This window comes from Haliotis rufescens, unplaced genomic scaffold, assembly GCF_023055435.1.
Source record: "Haliotis rufescens isolate VD_foot unplaced genomic scaffold, xgHalRufe1.0.p SCAF_3, whole genome shotgun sequence".
NCBI classification, from domain to species: Eukaryota; Metazoa; Mollusca; class Gastropoda; order Lepetellida; family Haliotidae; genus Haliotis; species Haliotis rufescens.
In genome coordinates this window covers 48675564-48696795 of record NW_025964001.1, presented here as the reverse complement: position 1 = coordinate 48696795, position 21232 = coordinate 48675564, and the positions used below count along the sequence as shown (strand labels likewise).

Here is a 21232-nt window from a genome sequence, read left to right as displayed (position 1 = left end):
CCACACAGCCTTTAAGACCACATTCAGATCCCATGCAGGCGGTCTGAAGTTGGCTTTCGAGTCTTCAAGACGAAACGAACGCAGCAATGCCTGAAGTTCGGGAATTTTCGTCTGGGATGGCAAGAACAGAGTTGATGGCGACCAAGTACGTGGAGATGGTAGAGCCTTTTAATTGATGTGTGCTGCGCAAGAATAGAAGAAACTCAGCCAGGAACTGCGGTGATGCCGTCATCGGATCCTGGTGCTTGTCAGAGCAGAATGCCTGGAACGAGGACCATTTATCATCATATAGTCCCCGTGTTGATGGACGATGGGCTAAAGCAATAGCCTTGGCCGCTCTAGTCGAATAGCCCTTGTCGTCTAGGGCTTTCTGCAGATGTGCTGGGCATGCAGACGAAACCGAGCGGGACTTGGGTGTTGCAACCGACTGTGTGGGTGGAGCAGCAGGTTGGACCATGCCGGCAGTTCTAGAGGGTTGTCTCTGGCGATGTTTCGGGGGTCAACAAACCAAATTCTGGCCGCCCACCAAGGCGCGACCAAAATCAGTGTCAGGTGTCGAGTGGCCTTGATCATTTGAAGAACCCTGGGAAGGAGAACCGGAGGCGGAAAAAGCGTACGCACTTCATCCCTCCAAGGGAACACTGAAGGAGCTACAGCGGACGGATCCGGGACCGGCGAGATGTAAGTCGGCAGCTGGCAATTCTGAGACGTGGCGAACAGATCGATGTTTGGAGTGTGGATTGTTTGACAAAGGATGGTGAAGATCTCTGGGTGGAGTCACCTTGTCCGGCCTGGACAGAGCATCTGCCAGAACATTCTTGCAACCTGGAATGTGCTGAACAAGGAATTGCAGGTCTAAGCGGTCCACCAGGTCAAAAAATCGGAAGGTCTGGTTGAGCAGGGACTGAGAGTGGAGAGTACCCTGATTCCTCAGACACCACGGTGATGTTGTCCGTGGAGATGGTCAACAGGGCGTGACAGAGAATGCTCTGCCAGTGGGAGACGGACAGGATGAGAGCTTCGAGTTCGAGGTTGTTGCTGTGCCAGTGGAGTCGATCTCCGGACCACTGCCCTGCAACTTTTTGAGTCCCCAGATGAGCCCCAACCCTGTTTGGATGCGTCGACGAACAGGTTGAGGGTGGGCTGTAGCGCGGTCAAGGAGACGCCGCCGCAGACGTTCGATTCCACCGTCCACCATGGCAGGAAGGGGTGGAGGTGAACGGGGAGGACGATGAGGGACCCCGGATCCTGCTGCCGGATGAAGGGAGAGAGAAACCATTGAATTGGACATAGTTGGAGGCGACCTCTGGCAGTAAGGTCTTGAGCCATGGGAGGAGGCCCAAGAGAACCTGCCATTGGCGGAGAGTTCGAGCCTGCTGGAGGGCAGGGTAGAGGTGAGCGAGGATTTTCAACCACCTGTCCCTGGGGACTTGAAGGAGGTCCTGATCCGTGAGAAACAGGCCCCCGATGAACTGCAGACGGAACGATGGGGTCAGCTCCAACTTCGTCTGATTGACGATCCATCCCAACTGATTGAAGAGCCGCAGGGTAAAATCCCTGTGGCGCAGTAGCAACATCGAGTCCCGATTGTTGAGGAGACAATCGTCGATGTATGGATCGAAGTTGATGTTCCTCAGGTGTAGGTAGGCAGTGACCAGTTTGGTGATCCGTGTTTAAAGCCATGGGGCCGTGGAAATTCCAAATGGTAGGACCGCCCACTGGTAATGGGTACCATTGAAAATGAACCTGAGGAAGCGCCGGTCGTTGGGGTGGATGGGTACATGAAGATAGGCGTCCTGGATATCAAGACTGATCAGGGAATCGCCTGCTGTGATTCTTGTCCTGAGCAGTCTCAACGTCGTCATTCGGAAGTAAGGAGGACGTTCCAAGTAGCGCCGGTTGAAAGTGGAGAGATTGTGTATCATGCGCCAGCTGGTGGTTCCCTTCTTGGGAACCAGAAACACCGGGGAGTAAAATCCTGGGTTTCGAGCCGGGTCGTGCACGATCTCTATGGCCTCCTTCCGCAGAAGGGAGTCGATGCTGTCGTGAAGGGGCCGAAGTTGGTGTGGCGAATAAGCGTCTGTTGTCGGAGTGGACGTCAGGGGAGGAAGTGCAGCCAATGGGAGCTGGTACCCCTGATGGAGGACGTTTGTGACGAATGGGTCCTCCAGTATAGACCAGTTTCTCCAAAACCAGCCTAGTCTCCCACACACAGGTGTGTCGGTGACCAGAACGGCTGGGGGTGGGAGGTCCCCGTCATTGAGGTCCCGCCGGTCAACGCTTGATGTGGAATCAGCACCCTTGCCTGGGCGACGATCCCTTCGGGGCTGGTAGGTGCCACGGGATTTACCACGACCACGCCCTGTCTGGCTACGAAAGGAGACGACCTTGAGAGAGGAACAGCGCGGTTTGTAGTTGCCTTTGGAGGACTTGACCGCTGATTGGTGCGTGACATGCTCCAGGGCTCTGAGAGCCGTTTCATCTCGCGAAGCTGGAGACTCGGGCGTGCATAGCGGAGATGGCACCATTAAAAAGGATAGGACCTGACCAAGGTTGTCCTAGTAAGGAACGCTTGAATTCGGAATTCCATTCCGTTGAAGTAAAGTAACCCAACCATCGAGTAGTGGTGATCTCCGCAAGAGCGGCTCTCAGATAATTGCGCAAATGGTCACCTGGCGAAGTTGGAATGTCATAACAGTGCGTAGGTGGTCGATCCTGTTAGGATTGGACTCTGAGAGATCCTGGTCAATGGCTCTGGCAGAAGAGGCAAGTGTAGACAGTGGCTTCAAAGAACGCCGCAGTTCAGTTTCCACGAAAGCGAGTCGGGAGTCTGGCATATGTATAGTGGCGTACTGGGAAGACCCGGTCATTCGATGTAAGTCCTCGTCAAGGATGTGCGCACCACATCGAAGGAGTGGACAGGGAAATCATCACGTCGGAAACGAGAAGCCTTGAACGACAAGGGACAAGGGACAACATAGCGAAGTCCTCGTCCAACGCCGTAACAAGGTCTGTCAGCATAGGGCCCGTAAGTCTCGCAAAAAGGGCTACTTCCGTTGCCAGCATTTCCGGTGACATGCCTATCCGCGTGAACTAGTGCTGCTTTCGAAATGCGCGGCCGCCAAAGCTAACTCTGTAGACGGTACCAAGTGAACTACCACGCTTGGTTGTCACCGCTGTTGACAGTCGTAAAAGTTTACTTATTTCAGAATAATATGATCGGTTATTTGTCAATACTGTCAGGTTTATCGGTTCCTGACTGACAACTGACAACCATGGGACCGTTCATAAAGGTATGTGTTCTTTTCTTTACCTTTACAATAATTTTGACAACCAGTGGTACTATCGTTCAGACATGTATTTATAGTCTCAGTGGACAGTGTTTTATGATTACGGAGGATGTGTCACATGTTTCTGTGATGTAATATTATTTATGAAGATGTAACTACTAATAGGTAGGCCACTTTCCCCAGCTTACCACGTTATTCTGGTATCTGACAGCATGAGCAGTGTCATAGAAGCAGTGCCTTTGACAGTTTGAATAGGCATTAATTTAGGCAAGATTTGGAGGATGAAATTTGGAAAATCTATGCTATGAATATATTTTTAAACGTGAAAATTATTTTAGTATATTGTATTTATTTATTTTTTTAGTAATTATAGCACTTAATAACCCAGTCACGTGTTTGGAACTTAAAATTTAATATGCACTATATTTGGTCATAATTACCATGTTTACTCTGTCACACACCTTAAATTTAGTAAATAATATTCCATTAAGAAATTTGTTAGTTTGGAGAAGAAACTTACTTATAAATATTTTTTTATGAAGGAGACAATAGGGTTTTTATGCAATGGAGAAAGCCTGTGCATAAATTGTTGTGTAATTGCACCATAAGTTTACTCTCACCTACATGTACTTAATGACTATGAAATTAACAAGAAAGACTCAAAAGAACCCCCACCCCACCCCACCCTACCCCACCCCATAAAAAGAAAAGAAAAAAAAGATAATGATAAAAAAGATATTTTTGTGAAATAATTAAAAGTTGAGAGAAAATGAATAATTTCCTCTACTTTGGATGAATGACAGTCATTACTGCATGGCAAATAGATTTTCTTAGCGCTGCCTGTAAATATATTGATCCCAAAAATAATTATCCAAATTGAATAAAATAAAGCTCTTCTCATCAACATACACCAAAAAAGAATATATGGGAGAATAAACATAATAACTTATAGTGTCACAAATCACTCAACAGTTAATCAAATAACCATGAAGGCAAGTCAATACATTATATTGATTACTATAATCTAGTTTTTGAAATAAATATATCAAACCCTATCCTGTAAAACACACATACCCCTTAATTTCGAACTACATTTGAATATGTATTATCATAGTTATATTAAAAGTATGTAAGTCAAATTGTTTTATTTTACTCGCATATTTCAATGAAAGACCTCTTAGTCTCAGGTGGTTTCAGGTTTGTGGAACAAGTAACTGCTGTTAGTATTCCATATGAATATTCACAGTGATATACTTATTCATCAAATTGTGTAAACATTATTTGTTAAGTCCGGTGATGAATAGAACTGGTGTTGGACAATGGTAATTTTACACTGTGTATGTACTTGATGTCTAGTTCTATGTTGTTGCAGAACATGAATGGGGTTTTTTCTTGGTCATACAGGAGTGAATTTCTGCTGTACAGCAACCAAAAGATAAAGCATCATCCAGCACGCAGCAACTTCAAGTCAGAAGTGGCCAAAATGCAAAACAATACACTGAATTATGGAGGCGATCACCAATGACATGTCCTACATTAAGAAAGATACTTACTAATAAATGAAGTGTAATGTTATTCTGAGGGAAGAAATAAAAGTGTTACACCTCGTCAGCAATATAATTGTTATAACACTGCAGACTGTGATTGATAGCAGGGGCAAGATTAAAAGATTAATTGTGATAAACGGTAGGGGTTTCTAAATTAATATTTCTGGTTGTGAGGCTCAATTGAACCAAGTAAAAAAACTGCCACAAGTCCAAAACATTAATAGATTCAACTTATCACTCAGTCAACACTGATGAACACAATGTAGTGCAACCATATTGACTTGATGAAGAGATAGAAACAATTGCACCTATTTTTCATATATTTGTGTATTTTAAATATTCTGCCAATAAATCCAAGTCAAACAAATGAGGTCACTGTCATTTCACATTTTCCGCTATCCATTTGGACCAATCTGTTTTAAGATTACTGGTCAAGAAATGTTAATGTTTATTGGCTATTGTTCTATGAATCAGTGTAATTTGTATGCTGGACCCTAAAACAGCGATGCAAAAACAAGACATGTTGATATTTCAACAAAGGAAAATTTTGACCCATAAACTGGAAATCTATTATCACACATTCCATGTGCATTGTTATGATATTATATTCAATATCATTTCAGTATCATGGCTGATACCAGAAATATTAAAAAAAACTTTTTTTGTATGGCATTATCCCAGACAAAAAACAATAAATAAGCTTCAGATCTATTCAATAATTATATTTCAAGGTCATGAGTATTAAACATTCATGGAAAATATTCCCAAATGCCAAGCCTGAACAAATAAATGTGCCAGCATGCACTGTTACTGGTGTCAGTATCTAGATTCACACTGGACTTTATGGGAGAGTCCCAAGATGTTCTGCAACACCATGTTGATGACAAGTAGGTCCTGTTCCAGCAAGTGTCCAGTGTATATGGTGTATTCTGATGGTCACAGACATCATTTACAGAGCCAATACTTCAGCAAAATGTTCAGATAGAACTTTAATATGTTAATATGTATACACAACAAGAGTTGTTCTTTCATAGGCAATGTAATGCTTGACCACAAAATATTCCAAGAAATCTGAAGATATGTTATAGTCTGAGATGCTCTTGAGGTGCAGTTATGCTTGGCATCAAGGTAATTCTGGTGATCCATATGCATCTACTCGTGAGTAAGATGAGGAAATCTTTCTCCCCTCAAACATGGAAATATGGTCCAACTGCAAAAGATAAATAACACTTATGAGATCATAAAATATATACTTCTAAAATACCAATCATTTCTTACAATGCCTGCATCAAGATAAATTTAATAAATTAAGCATGTACCTTCAACTGAATATGCTAAACAAATGCTAAATGGGGTTGTAATGGTCAAGTCTATTCACATCATACAAATCTTTATAACAAACACTGCAAGGATTTAATCATCATTATTTACAAATTAGATTAATATTTTTGTGTGTGAATAAAACCTGATTTTTCAGTGCACATAAAATTATCATCGTGATATTGGCACATATCCTTATTTATTAACACAGGCACCCCCATAAGTCTCCTTGCACAACATTAAGTATTGACAAAAATTGCGTTGCCAACATGCACTTGATAGACCTTCTTTAAATATGACTATAGTTTTGTCATCTCACCTGGACCTACAAATATAATTCTGTGACGTTCCCTATCAGAGCCGAACATTTATTATTGGAAAAGGCTCAGGATAGATGTAATGGAAATTTGCCATAACATTGTATGGTGCACAAACCGAGGGCATATTGCAAATACCTTCAGAACAATGCTTTATGCTCATTTTTCAACGCCATCACCATTGTACGTGTGATGATAAACCGATCAGTATTGCCTTATCAACACTGACAGTTATACCATCTGATCAGAAGTGTGCAAAAAGTGAAAACTTACCTCAATATTTATGAATGGGTAGCGGCCAGTTTGACATCAACCATAGGACGTCTTGACAACACTGCAACTGCTTTGACAAGCCAACACTTGCTATTCATGTTCCCCATCTCGAGTGTTTTAATGACTGTGACAGTGTCATGTTTTTTTAAGTTACACCTGCGTTTTCCAAATATGATTTGCCGGGCCCTGCCCGACGTGACACTGCTGCCGCCATTGCTGCAAGACGTTGTTTGTCACCGGAAGTACTAAATAACGTTAGGTCTCGCGTAGTCCCGTGACCTACTTACACCCCCTATTGGGTCGGGTGGAAGCGAAGTCGGGTTAGACCAAATCGTCGATTTTTTGTCGACATCGGAGCCCGGGGAGGGAGCGACGGAGGTCAAACGGTCCGCTAGCCAATCAGCAACCTGTGATAGGCCCAAGTGTGTATCAATCTAGGGAGATGGAGGGTCATAATCGGGTCGAAATGATCCTTCCGATGAGGAGGAACAACGTCGACGTCTATGTACGGGTGAGCGACTACGAGAACGGCGACGGGATCGAGCTGACTTGGATGAGTGCCGAGAAGGAGTCGGAGGCGACGAGGTGTACGACGATCGAGACCGATGAGCACCCGAAGAGAGGGGCCCGCAGGAATTGAAGTATCTGTAGTCGGGGCCGCCACTGAGGCGGGAGTAGCTTGCGTAAACAATGACTGCATCCAAGCTTGCATCCAAGATGGATCTATAAACAATGACAGGAGGGCATGTCCATACGTAGGTGGCGCCGCACAAGTCAAAGGCGCCGAAGTAGTCAGAGGCACTGGAGGTAGAGGCGCCAGATACATCAGAGGCGCCGTAGTCATCAGAGACGCCAGAGTCAGAGGCGTCGGAGTCATCAGAGGTGCCGGATACATCGGCGGCGCTGGAATTGTCGATGTAGATGGTAGAAGAGACAGGAAACTCGTTACGGGTGATGCTGCAGACGAAGAGGTCGAAGCAGGCGACGGTAAGGGTGGTGTAGGAGACCGTGAACGGTCGTATGTCGAGCCATGGGAGGCAGACTCTATGTTGGATGGCATGTTGGAGTGTCGACGCACATGTTGAGTGAAACGTTTCCGAGACACTCGTAGGTAGGCAGTGAAGGAAACTGGCGACGGGACTACAGTATCTGCACTGCTCTATGAGGGTACACGGGGTTGTACAGTCCAGGCAGCAGGGGTGGGGGTCCCGTCCAGATTTATTCCCGCTGCAGTTAGTGCAGCGAGACATACTGGAATTGAAGCAAAAGCATAACGATGTGTAAACACACAATGTGAAACATAATGTAACTCAACATAACTTATTCTGTTACAAAGTTTATAAGAGCAAACAATTACGCTTGAACACGCCAAATACAAACATTAAATTTCATGTAAAACTCCAACCACAGATCGAATTCAAAACACAAAACACGTAGTGAATCGCAAAAGGGCGGGGAAAAATGGCGGGAAAACCAAAATGGCGGGAAACAATACGCTCGGAAATACCGTGATGAGAGCCACAACACGAGCGAGAAACGTTACCAATTAACAATAGAATGAAGTCAAAGGTAACAAACCAAATACAATAAATAACACAGCAGACTTTTGTCGTAGTAAACGATAGAAAGTCAGGATCAGATAAAGCTTTAATATTTCCATGAGGGATACAGTATACGTCCGTTCCGTGTGGCTGACAAAGCAGTTATGTGTTTTGACTTGAAGTCATGTCTTCCAGGTCACATGCCGACTGTGTGGGAGGGGGCGCTGCTTCCTGGACAGATGGAAACAACTTTCTTCAGCAGATGGATCTCACACAGTTCGTCTCTCTGTCAAAGACAGCAGTAAATGCAATACTGAGTAATGCAGGATAAGTTAAAAAAATTGTATTTTTGTGTAAGTACCCAAACACTTTGCTGAGTATGCCGACCGGAGAATGCTAAATATGAAATATCTTTCGTTTTGGTAAGTCCTTTACTCGCACTGCAGTCGTCTATTATGAAAAGGGTTGATTCTTCTTTGTATTTTTCATGACATACTCGTAAACAGTCTTGTAAATGATCGCCCGGATCAACTCTGTACACCCCGCGATCATTCATTACCCAATCTCTCGATAGGTATGTTATATTAATGCTTATAGTCGGGCACAGAATGATAATATGGGCGAAAACATCCCGATAATGACTTTGTAAAATATCTAGAATAAAAGCTGTTTTTCCACACCCAGTTTGCCAGCAGATGATAGCGCAGTGCGGTTCTTTAGGGAAAAGATTATTAATAGATTGCTTGCACGAATCGTCCATTCTGTATATTAAGTTGCACGTCCATAATCACGTACAAGTATATGTTTAATTTACCAGCCGCTTCCTGGTGCTTCGTTATCTGTATAGTAACACCCTCGCTAGAATTTTCTATTCTCCTCCAACTGCCGTGTAGTTGGTCATCATCCGTTGTTCGCATGTCGAGCCAGAGTGCATACTTCGTTGTAAGGAATTCAGCCATCGATACACCCCCGAGAGACAGATCTTTCACGACCGTGTTAACTTCTGGGCTTCGTTTTATAGAGTTTTTTAATCTCATCCCACTGTTGATATGCTCCCATGCCTTGACTATATAGTTGATTAGTCACGCCCTCGATAGTCAATTCTACTTTTGTTATCTTAGAATTGTAGAACGCCTCGGTATCTCTTGCAAATGCTTCAGAGGGGTCCTCGAACAACATTAAAATACCCTTCAAAGATCTATCGTCGTATCACTTTTGTTCCTGGTGATCTTTCAGTGGCGAAGCACGCAATTGTACAAAATGGCTAAACTTCCGGTATACTGGTTGCGAATTTGTCTGGCTAAATCAGGATCTGTTATCATATCATACTCCAGTGAGATATTTTCAATAGAATAGCTACTAGGATCTTCAGTAGCTTTGATAACTCTGTGGTAGTCATTAAAAGTGAGTTCATATTCTAACCTATCACCTAGGGATGCTTGATAAAAGGGCATGTGACTAACTAGTAATTCAAAGTCTAGCAGAATATAGAATCGGTTACCTAATGCATCAGCAACGGCCTTCTACGACGGAATTATTAACACTATCAGCACCTACACGCAGTCTCAAAGTGTTCTGATAACAAATACCTTGGCATTGTAAGTTTTCCCGTTCTTCAGCCGTTCTCCAGAGATCCATGTACCGGTAACAGAAATATACATCGCTGTCATCAATACTAAAAACTTCATTACCGCTAATTTTAATCGAGATTTTCTTAACAATTGCACGACCTATGTTCTAAACGAGCTCTCTGCTAGTGTCGGCAGAATTCAAACTAATTGTAATTGATAGTGGTGCAGTTCTTAGAACTAACACATCGTGTGCGCCGAGATTAGGAAAGAGAACCAGAAGTGTTTGATTCTGATCAATGGTACTCAGGTTATTAGTTATAGTTACAGACTGACGAATTGCTTTGACCCCTAATGGATCCCGAAGTCTACGTTGTGGGTTAACTTGCGTCCGTATTGCCAAGACATTGTTATATTGAAATTATGTAACCTTATGTTTAATATAAAAATGGATGATATTACCGGTAATCTAGATAACATAACTGATAGTAGTACAATCGAAGAGGGTTCTGATGAAACCAGCCTTGGTGGCATGAAACTTATCGATGAACTTTTGCAATCAACCGTTAATGATTATTACGATGCCTTAAATGAAACTCCTATAGGTCGTGACTATTCAAAGTTTACGATAGATAGTTAAGGAATATTGCGACTGAGTGGCTCTCCAGATATTGATCTTATGAATTCTCGTACTCGTAACCCCCTAGCTTTGTCTACGATAGCCAGTAAACATGGCATCAACATTGTTCGTAATGAATTAGGTTTTGTAGACTACTCATGAGAAAAACTTTCTGCGAAGACTACCAATGTTCTTCGGACTGTGAGTGATGAACTCGGTAACATAGATAATTTGGAAGAAAGCTCGAAGCTGGCCTCGGACGGACTCTGAGAAATCTTGGATACCTACTACGATAATTCCACGGCCAGTGTACCATCCTCGGAGTTCAGTATTAGGGAATTACGAGGTCTTGACAAGGCAATGCAAACAATGCGCGGAGAACTCATCAATAATATAGCCAAGCTATCTGAACTCATAAGTTGCAAAAGAAAGCATTAAAACATGATAATATTCGGATACTCGCGTAAAGCAAAGTTAAACAGCATTGAGGATCATATTTCAACAGCAATTGTAAGATATCCGAGGAGGAGTTTCGTTTAGTGTTGTCAGAACTCACCAAATACAACGCAATGAAGCAGGAGATTCAATTAAATTCTCGTAAGACCAGTGGTATTAGCGAAGACGAGAAAAATAAGTTCATAGAACAGGGCAGACAACAAGCGTGTCAATTATTCCGTGCCAAAACCAAAGAACTTGTTGGAGATTAAAAACAGATTACTTCCTATCATTAGATCGTACAGCATAAAAAATCATACATTCATTAAAACGAATGCTTACATAAGTATAAAATAATGGAAAATTACAAACCAACAAAGGAAGAACTCTAAAAAGCTATCGAAGCATTTATGCTCAGGGACAAAATTATCAAATGGAGAGAATTACCACAAGGTATATATTATATCAGTGATATCAAACCAACCAAATACGGTCATCAATTGTTTCTTTCCAATTACAAAGAAGAGTATATAGTCTGGTCGCCTATTAATATGAACGAAGAACTTAGTAAAAATGTTGAATATCACTTTGTTCAAAATAATGGTATACGTATGAATAAAAATAATAGAGAATATTTTCATGACAATCGTTGAATTGCATCATCATTTTGACATAATAAATTCCCCCTGTAGTGGTGGTATAGGTATATGAATCTGGCTCTAGTGGAAGTGAGCCAGAACCATCATTACCTATACTAATAATAAAGTCATTAACAAGCATCAAGTAAATAACAACAAATACACTGGTGTAAGGTTTGTACCATGAAACATGGATGACAAGAACGGTGTAGTAATTATTGTATCATATGGAATTTGCTTGAAAAATAAGGGTTGTTGCTGTTTTCGCAGCATATGAACTGAATTTCATATTTGCAAAAGCAATACATACATGTACATGCTGTATGCTATACTCATAATTGTACATACACATTTACACACGCAGGCAAATTTGCAAGGTGAAAAGTTCCCTTGTAGGTAACCTTAGGATGAAAAAAGCAACAACAGAAAACTGTGAAATTCATTTAAGCTGGTCAGAGGAAATTCAGTGTCCGAAAGTTGGGAGTAGCCTGCAACCCAGGGTACATGTATCATAGTTCTTGTTATGTACACAAAACAGAATAAAATGCACTCACTAACATTTATGATGATGCGTGTCCTGATAGACACAAATGTAATTTATTTTATCTAACTATGCATATTTTACCGATAAAAGTTAATTATTTATATTAGTTGCGTCAAGTGAGACCCGAGCCTTGAATCTTAGTTTGACAAGGGAGAGACCTCCAGTGTATCACTGTATAGAGGAAAAGTTGTGTATGGAGGCCCGATTTGGACAAAAACGGGACAAAATTCAGTATTTGTAATAATTAGTATGATTTAGCATTATTTCGCTAAATCGGTTTATGGTCAGCTCCGCATAATAAATACAAGTAACTATTCCCATTTACCATTTTCCACCATTTGTTTACGAACATTATCCTCTCACAATACCCGCTAAAATACTCCCCATGGCAACCATACGTCATTTCTCCCATGATGTCACTACCCTTGGTCTCATGACGTCACTATTTTCACTCCCAACCGTCAAGTCATCCTAACAACACAACGCATCCAGGGTTTAGCGATTTCACCTCACCTCATTCGTATGTTTGGTGTATGATGGATGCCTCCTAAAAGGAAAGCGGCACTGGCCCACCAACTGGTAAAGGGTCCAAAAGCCAGAAGTTAGAAGAAATTATGTGGTTGGAGCAGAGGTGGAGGCGCCAACTGGCACAGGATCGATCAGCGGGGAGACAGAGTACCCCAAAACACAGCAGGTCAGTTGGATAGCGATTTGGTTTGTATTAATTCGCGCAATATTATGCATAATACAAACTTGGCTACAACAGTGCTTCCTACCATAACACACACAAATAAGGCAATGCTTGCTAACAGCACACTCACAAACGGGGACATGCATATGCCTGAACGCATTCAGACGCCGACTCGGGATAGGTTTTCAAGCAATAAGGGCATGTAAACATTAGCGCCGACTCGGGATAGGTTTTCAAGCAATAAGGGCATGTAAACATTAGCACATTTGCACGCGAACACTCGCAAACAAACAGAGAAGGATCCGAAAGCACCCTAAACATGCATAACATGCATCCGTCCCAACAACAAGCACAAACACTCAATCCTCTCGCAACTATGAATTTAAACGATTCAACCATGTTTGGCATACCCGCAACAAATACACCCTGTCTACAGTTTAACGTCAGAGCAGAACACATCAGATAACATGTTTCACAGCAACTACGGGAAAAAATACACAACGGGGAATTCATTGAGCTCAAACAACTAATATCGGCCCAAAATCAGACACCTCAAGAGATGTCGTCATTTACATTGGCGCTCGGCGTCCCAGGTAACAGCAATTTAAAACCCAACAACAACAAACGCGTCCATTAGGCATTGGCGCATGGATATCGGCGTTTAACGTCTACATGAGGGTATACACAGAAAAACACCTGGACAAGATAAAGGATCTGCTTACCTACATCGAAACAATCAGGGGAGCTGCTATTTGGCTCGGCAGAGATTCATGGTTGCAATATGACCATAGTTTCCAACAAACGATGCAACGCGACCCGTCTCGCTCCTGGTTGGCAATAGATGGCCATTTCTGGTTACAACATATACTTCCAAATCAACAAGCAGCACACGCACACGTCACAAACAACACCACTACCACCAACCGCAACAACATTGCTAACACGGGTAGTGCAAATACCGGTAGCAACCCAAAATGCTGGGATGTTAACAAATTGGGGTGTACAAGGTCTTTCTGCCGATATGCACACAAATGCATCACATGTGACAGCACTGTACACGGCGCACACACATGCTTTCGTCAAAAAGGGGGCGTTAAAAAACCCAACGCAAACAATACCAACTCAAGGCCTAGCACCAACACCCATTAGTATGCGTGTATTGTCACATTGGCTCAGTATTTACACTCCTTTCTACGCAGCAGATGATATGATTTTATCGGAAGGTTTTTCTCAAGGTTTTCCACTACAGTATACGGGTCCACCGGGTCCTAGAACGGCATACAATTCAAAATCCGCCCAACAACATCCAAACAATTGAAATTGATCTAGGTAGAATTGCAGGTCCATTTACAGCACCACCATTTCACGATATGATAGTTTCTCCAATCGGTCTCGTTCCGAAGAAGTCAAATCAAAATAATAAACAAGTTCAGCAAACGTTCAGACTTATTCACCATCTGTCATACCCTGAGGGAGAGTCTGTAAACAGCTACATATCACACGATGTGTCAACAGTCAAGTACATAAACTTTGACCAGGTGCTATCCACGATACAAGGAATAGGCAAGGGTGCATACATGGCAAAATTTGATATTAAATCTGCATTTCGCCTCATACCTATACGACCAGATGACTTTAAATTTCTGGGCATACAATTCAAACATAATTTCTACTTTGACAAATGTCTTCAGGAAATACACCAAAAATGATAACATACAACATTATTTGGATGATTTTGCATTGGCAGCACTAGCCTCAGATAAGTGTCAACAAGCTCTCGAGTCCTCCCTGGAGTTATTACCAAACATGGGCGTTCCCGTCGCAAAGAACAAAACGGTGCTACAATAAACATGACCTTCCTGGGTATAACAATCGACACAGTCAAAGCGCAAATTAGCATACCGATGGACAAGGTTGTTCTGCTTACTCAGGAAATAGATGCTCTTTTATCACCTTTTATGAAGAAAGCTAGTAAAATCCTAGATATTTTTATATTTGTATACTTATCCTGCATTACTCCTTAATGCATATTACTGCTTGTTCTTGACCGAGAAAAGAGCTGTGTGAAGGGTCTTTGCTTGAAGAAGTTGCTCCAACTAGCTAAAAGGCCGGCCCATCACACAGCTCCCACGTGACCAAAGGAAGTGATGTCATCGATTCTCACATTACTCTGAAGTCCGAAACATCGGAAGGCATCGTGGCGAGGTAGATCTGTGATGGGTTGGTCTCTCTAGATGCAGTAATGCAGGATAAATATACAAATATAAAAAATATCTAGGTTTTTACTAGATTTTTTACTTAACCTGCATTACTCCTTAATGCATCTTAAAGGGCAAGTTCACACGGAAATTAACCTATTTTTCTTGTACTTTTTCCACATTAAAAGTGTTAACCTAGAAGTGTCATATACAAAAATATAAAAATATCACAATTAATTAACATATTTTTCGCATTAAAACGATTTATATTTTTCACATTTACCAAGTGTTCTATTTCCACAACAAAAACACCATGGCTTATGCCCCTTGCAATATGACGTCATTGGTGCCAATTGATAAACATTATGACGTCATCATGCTTTGTTAGAGCCGCTTCACGTGGTGTAGGTCTAGGTGTGTGATTCTAGCGTCTCAGATGCCAGCCAGCATAGTGTTATGCTGAGTCACCACTGCGCCGGAGAGTGTCGTAGGCCATGTTGTTTTACCGCAAACTGGTACTTGATATCTTTTGCGTTGAGAATAGACAGGGACCCAGTTGAATTGGCACCAATTACGTCATAATCTAAGGGGGATAACTCAGGCCTGTTTAGCTCGAAAAACGAAGGCCTCATAACGGCATATCATTTTCACACTATTGTGAGCTCCCTACTTTCACTGTGAAAAAAAATGAGTGTATATTTTCAAACACAGATACTAATTAATTCTAAAATTGCGTTTTGTTTAGAAAAAGAAAGAAAGTGATTTTTGCGTGTACACTTCCCCTTTAAGCGGACGGAACCAGAGGTGGGCATACCTTCAGATGTGGACTTTCATCTTTTATTTCCAGACTCTGTTCCCTAGCCAATCTTGGCTGTGTGGTCGGCATCAGGTGACCACTCCATGTATGGGAACCTCCAATTCCCTCAGCCTGTCCTCGGCTGTGTGGTCGGCTTCGGGTGACCACTCCATGTATGGGAACCTCCAATTCCCTCAGCCCGTGCTCGGCTGTGTGGTCAGCATCAGGTGACCACTCCATGTATGGGAAACTCTGTTTCCCTCAGCCTGTCTTCGGTTGTATGGTCAGCCTGGATGACCATTTACATGGAAGGGAAGAGTCAGGTATGCGTTGTGTCCTGGTACTGCGCAGCCTGACAATAACGCTTGGTTAGGTCGAAACTGGAGTACCGAGCCGTATGCAAATGAGGCATGAACCTTCTATTCAAGGGCTGACGCCAGGGGAGGCATAGTCAATGACATGTAGTAGTGGTGACCTGCTGGGCCACTGCTAACGGACCAAAGCTGTGCGTACCTTGCACATCCTTCAATGCGACGTCTCGCAGGTAGTGACTGGCAAAGACTGTTGGATCGCCAGAAACATCCCTCCAAGATGGCGCGTAGAGAGCAGTTGCTGTGTAGCGCTATGGTGGAGGCGACCGCCCAGGTCTCATGCGGGTTGTTGGAGCTTGGGGTGTCCAATCCCACGGCCTCATAGGCCTGGAAGATGATGGCTCATAGCCAGATGGAGATCGTGTTGCGGCTGACTTCCGCTCACGAGGTCGCAGATACTGGTACGAAGAGGCGTCATCGTTGTCTACGGCGTTCCTTGGATCATCGGATGGAGCAACAAAGCGCTCTAACCGGACATAGACAGAGCTCTAGTTCATCTTCCGCGCCCACAATCGATGAAAAGGGGGGGTTGGGGGGGGATGACGAACGATCTATCGGGGCTGGCCAGGGAGCTGATTCTTTGCAATGAAGTCCCAGCACAGGCCCAGATGCAAGGCTCCATGTGCTCCCTGCTCAAAGAGGACCCGTGTAGCTCACTGACACAGGCTGCTGTGGCGAGTGCCAGTAGGAAGTCTTTTTCGTCAGATTGTAGAATGATGACGTTTCGAGCATCTCGAAAGGCGGGTCTCTCGGCGGGTCCCAAGATGGGGGACGAAACTTCGCCTTTTGGTCTTCCAGTCTGAATGAGCGGAGCAGTTCCGTCATGCGTCAATCTTTTGGAACTGCCAGGACGGAGTTGAGCGCCACAAGGTAGGTCATGATGGCACTGCCCTTGAGCTGACGCTTGTGACGAAGATGGAGCATGAACTCGGCCAGGAATTGAGGCGATGCAGATGTGGGGTCTTGGTGCTCTCGAAAGATCGCCACCCACTTGTCATCATAGGGGCTCTTAGTTCGTGATGGCCCTAGCCGCTCTGGCCGAGTAGCCCTTGGCGTTCAATGCTCTCTGTAAATGGACAAGACGTGAAAACATAACCTGTCTGGTCCTGGGTGTGGCTGTCTGCTGTGAAGGTGGATCAGCAGATATGGCCAATCTGGGAGTGGCAGTGGGTTGACATCAGACAGCTCTCTGAGGTCGACGAACCACCAGGACGCGACCAACGTCAGATCGAGGTTCCGTGTCGATCTGATCTTCTGGACAACTTTGGGAAGGAGTACAGGTGGCAGAAAAGCGTAGCTTTTAGTCCTTCCAAGAGGACACTTAAAGCGTCAACTGCCCAAGCACCGGAGATATGTAGGTCGGGATATGGTAGTTCTGGCTGGTGGCGAATAGGTCTATGTTGGGGAGACCGTGGTCTCGACAAACAAGAGCGAAGGGCGTCTGGGTGAAGTTTCCACTCTGTGGGAGCCACTTTGCCTAGCCGAGATAGGGCATCCGCTAGGATGTTTCGGCAGCCCGGGATGTGGTGGACCTGGAACTGAATCCCCAGATGATCCACCAGGTGAAACAATCGGAACGTCTGTTGAAGGAGCGAAGTCGAATGAGTCGTTCCTTGGTTCCGAAAGCACCATACAACAGTGATGTTGTCCATCGAGAACACGGGGCCAAAGAAATTCCAAATGGGAGGACCACCCATTGATAATTGACTCCCATGAAGATGAAGCAAGGGAATTTCCAGTCGTCGGGATGTATAGGGACATGTAGGTAGGTGTCTACGATATCCAGGCTGATGAGCCCCCGAGTCTGGAGGGTGTTGCATCGTGGCTGGTAGGAACCAGACTGGGACGCCCTAGCAAAGGCTGGCTGTGACACCCTGGCCAGGGCCTTGAGAGCCGTTTCATCACGGGCGAAGGCTGATACTTGGGAGTGTGTCTTGGATATCTGTCCATTAAAAAGGTTAGAGCCAGACCAAGGTTGATGCAAAAGGTCTCTCTTGAACTCTGGGTCCGAATTCGACAAGGCAAGGTACCAAAGGCGTCCAGTGGTAGTGAGTTCGATCAGAGCAGCGCGCATGTGGGAGCGCATCTGTTCCACTTGTCGTTGGAGGTAGGATACAACCCTAAATGTCCTCCAATAAGTCCTGCAGTATAGCCCTGGAGGACGCCGCCATCAGTAAGAGAGGTTTGAGCGTGTGGCAAATCTCAGTTTCCACGTAGGCGAGTTTGCTGTCGGAGGTCTGAGGTGAGCGGTTCGATCCCGTCATGCGGTGCATGTCCTCATCTAAGGAGTGAGCGTGGTCCGCAACTAGAAGAGAGTGGACTGAGAACGTTGGGCCCTAAAGGAAGGAGTCAGTCCTCATCCAGAGCTGAGATCATGTCTCTGATCAGTGGGTCAGGAGGGATCGAGGTGGGGTCCGCAGGGATGGCCGTCTTGCTATCGACCTCTAGGCCAGGCGAGGGAGCGATTGCCTCCAATGTGTCAGCCAGCTAGTCTGCGACTTCAAAACCCAGGTGGGATTCGGCCTCTGAGGATCAATAGCCACTGGAGCGTCTGCAAACCGGGGAGCGTCTGCGAACCGGGGAGCGGCTCCTAGATCTATGACCCTGTCTAGAAGATCTGCCGTCACTCCGCGGACTCACAGTGGAGAGGTAGAAGGCGTCTTTGAGGTCGGTTGACGCGGCGGAGGCAGAGGCACGGGTGTCTGCATGGGTGCTGTGTAGATAGGCGCCAGCTAACTGCTGGCTACGTAAAATATTCAAGACGGCTACTTGGAACAACAAGACACCTGGCGTTATGTTTTCCTTTGAGAAAATGCCAGTAAGTGTCTAATAACTTTATGCACATGTTTATCAAACATAGAATGTACAAAATACAAACCGTAGGCACAACACAAAGACAAAAAAAACTTTAACTCAGATAGCAAACACGTTAGGGTTTGAATCAGTTTATGTTACAACAAAAAACAGGTCTTCTCTCATCAAGTGACAAGAGAAATGTGAGGATCTGTGACGTCACTTCCTTTGGTCACGTGGGAGCTGCATGATTGGCTGGCCTCTCAGCTAGTTGGAGCAACTTCTTCAAGCAAAGACCTTCACACAGCTCTTTTCTCGGTCAAGTACAAGCAGTAATATGCATTAAGGAGTAATGCAGGATAAGTAAACAATCAACATTTCACAACCTGCAGTCCTTGGTGGGAAAACTTAACTTTGTATGTAGAGCAATTCCGATTGGTCGTGCCTTTTTGACACACAGCGAGGAGGGTCAAAACCTCACCACAGAATAAGGATAACACAAGGCATACGCGAGGACCTCAGTTTATGGCAGCAATTTCTTCAAATAACACAATGGCACTTCTGCATTTATAGATTCTGAGTGGATCAACTCATTGGATTCACATTTGTTTACCGACGCATCAGGTAACAATGGTTTCGGAGCCTTTTTCATAGGTAAATGGGCGAATGGCAGATGACCTTACGAGTGGGTGCAGAATGGTTGGACTAAGGACATCACTATGCTGGAGCTTTTTCCAATTTACATCACTATGCTGTCATCATCAATATGCAGACCGTCTAGTTCACCTCGATAGAGGAAGTTTATTTGGGAAACTGCGGGTTATAATGTAGTCAATCGATAGATGGGGGTAAGGCAACATTAAAAAGATAACAGAAGTTACTATCCACGTGTTAATAAATGCTTACTTACAGTGTGTAGACAGAACATTCCGAAGAAATTGAAATTGTTTACGATGCGAGCACTTCCTAGTTACTGATTTGTATAAGTAAACCACTGCTAGCATGCATGTCCCACGTGAACTACCGGAAATCAAAAATCCCGCAATACGATGAATGCTGCAGTACCACACTTCCGAGTAAACCTCAGTATGCATGTGAAGGATTATGACGTCGTCCTTATCATGATGTCAAGCATTTCAGAGTGACATCATGTTGGTCTCATAACTGTGAGATAGGACAAGAAACAAAGAGTGCTGCGGAAAATGACTGTAACTGTAACTTAAAAATTAGGTCCATAGATATTAAACGTTTTAATATTGAGTACTTGATGCCCATAACAAAACTTAACATTTGAGTGAGTGAGTGAGTTGGGTTTAACTTTTAACAGTATTCCAGTTATATCGCGGCGTGTCAGCTTAATGTGGGAGGAACCCACAATCAGGGGTTTCTGGCGTGCCCAAGGGACGCAACTCTGCGCATCGAATCGCGGCGCCTTAGACGACTGGGCCACCCGTGCCCCCACTTAACATTTGAAACCGCCGGATTACTTTGTTGGTTCCAAATGTAATTTACGGGATGAAATACATCATAACCACATACATATGAAAATACATAATGTTCATCTTCAAAATTATCCTGATAAAATTTATAAAAATGCATAAATATTACATATCTCGTCATCACACGTGCGTTGCGAACGAAAACAGGACAACACGTTTCTTAAATGAATATGAAGAAACTGCTTAAGATTATTCAACAGTTAAAATTTTACCTGGATACCCGAAGTACTGAAATATCGACTACTCCTATTCAGTGCAATACTCTTCAATCTACCCATAAGCATTTGAAATCGGCACCAAGTGGGCACAGCACCCATGGCCATATCTGCCCCGGAAGCGGCTACCTGTGTAAAAGTATAACTTAGACGCGGAAAAGCACATTTCGAGGACACACACAAATACGCAAACGGCATACCATAAATAGACTTAGATCAAATTTATAAAAATGCATAAATATAATATTTAATCGGTTTTCATGCCGACTTTTCTCATTTGGTAAAGTTATAAAATGGAAAGGGATAATTATTTATCAATTACGAACGTGACTACAAATAGCAGCCGTTTTCGCCAAATGAGGTGCCGTTTTCGCCCATGAATTCGGTGACGTTTTGCCGAGGTGCCGTTTTAGCCTGCACCCTCTCAGGGTGCCATATAGATTTCGTTTAAATTAATTGGACGTAACAGCCGTAACTCTGGTCATTATTCCGACACATGCACTTATTTGCACGAGTGACATGTATGACATATATGTATGTGCATGACAGATTTCATCTCGCATTTATATAACAAACA

General features: G+C 43.8%; 1 protein-coding gene across 3 annotated transcripts in view; it reads right to left on the bottom strand.

Moving 5' to 3' along the window:
* LOC124149729 (39S ribosomal protein L49, mitochondrial-like) overlaps positions 1 to 21232 on the bottom strand; it is a 42915-nt gene that overhangs the window by 21466 nt on the left and 217 nt on the right. The window contains exons 1-3 of one of the 3 annotated variants that reach the window (XR_007223150.1): positions 20653 to 20780; positions 6748 to 7998; positions 5545 to 6047 (exon numbers count right to left, since the gene is read on the bottom strand). Coding sequence is in view for 1 of the 3 variants with exons in the window: in XM_046521478.1 (XP_046377434.1) it covers positions 20653 to 20763 (111 nt within the window). In the remaining 2 variants the exon portion in view is untranslated. Of the gene's footprint in view, positions 1 to 5544; positions 6048 to 6747; positions 7999 to 20652; positions 20805 to 21232 lie in introns of those variants that run through there. The other 2 variants (XR_007223149.1, XM_046521478.1) reach the window with 2 other exon arrangements.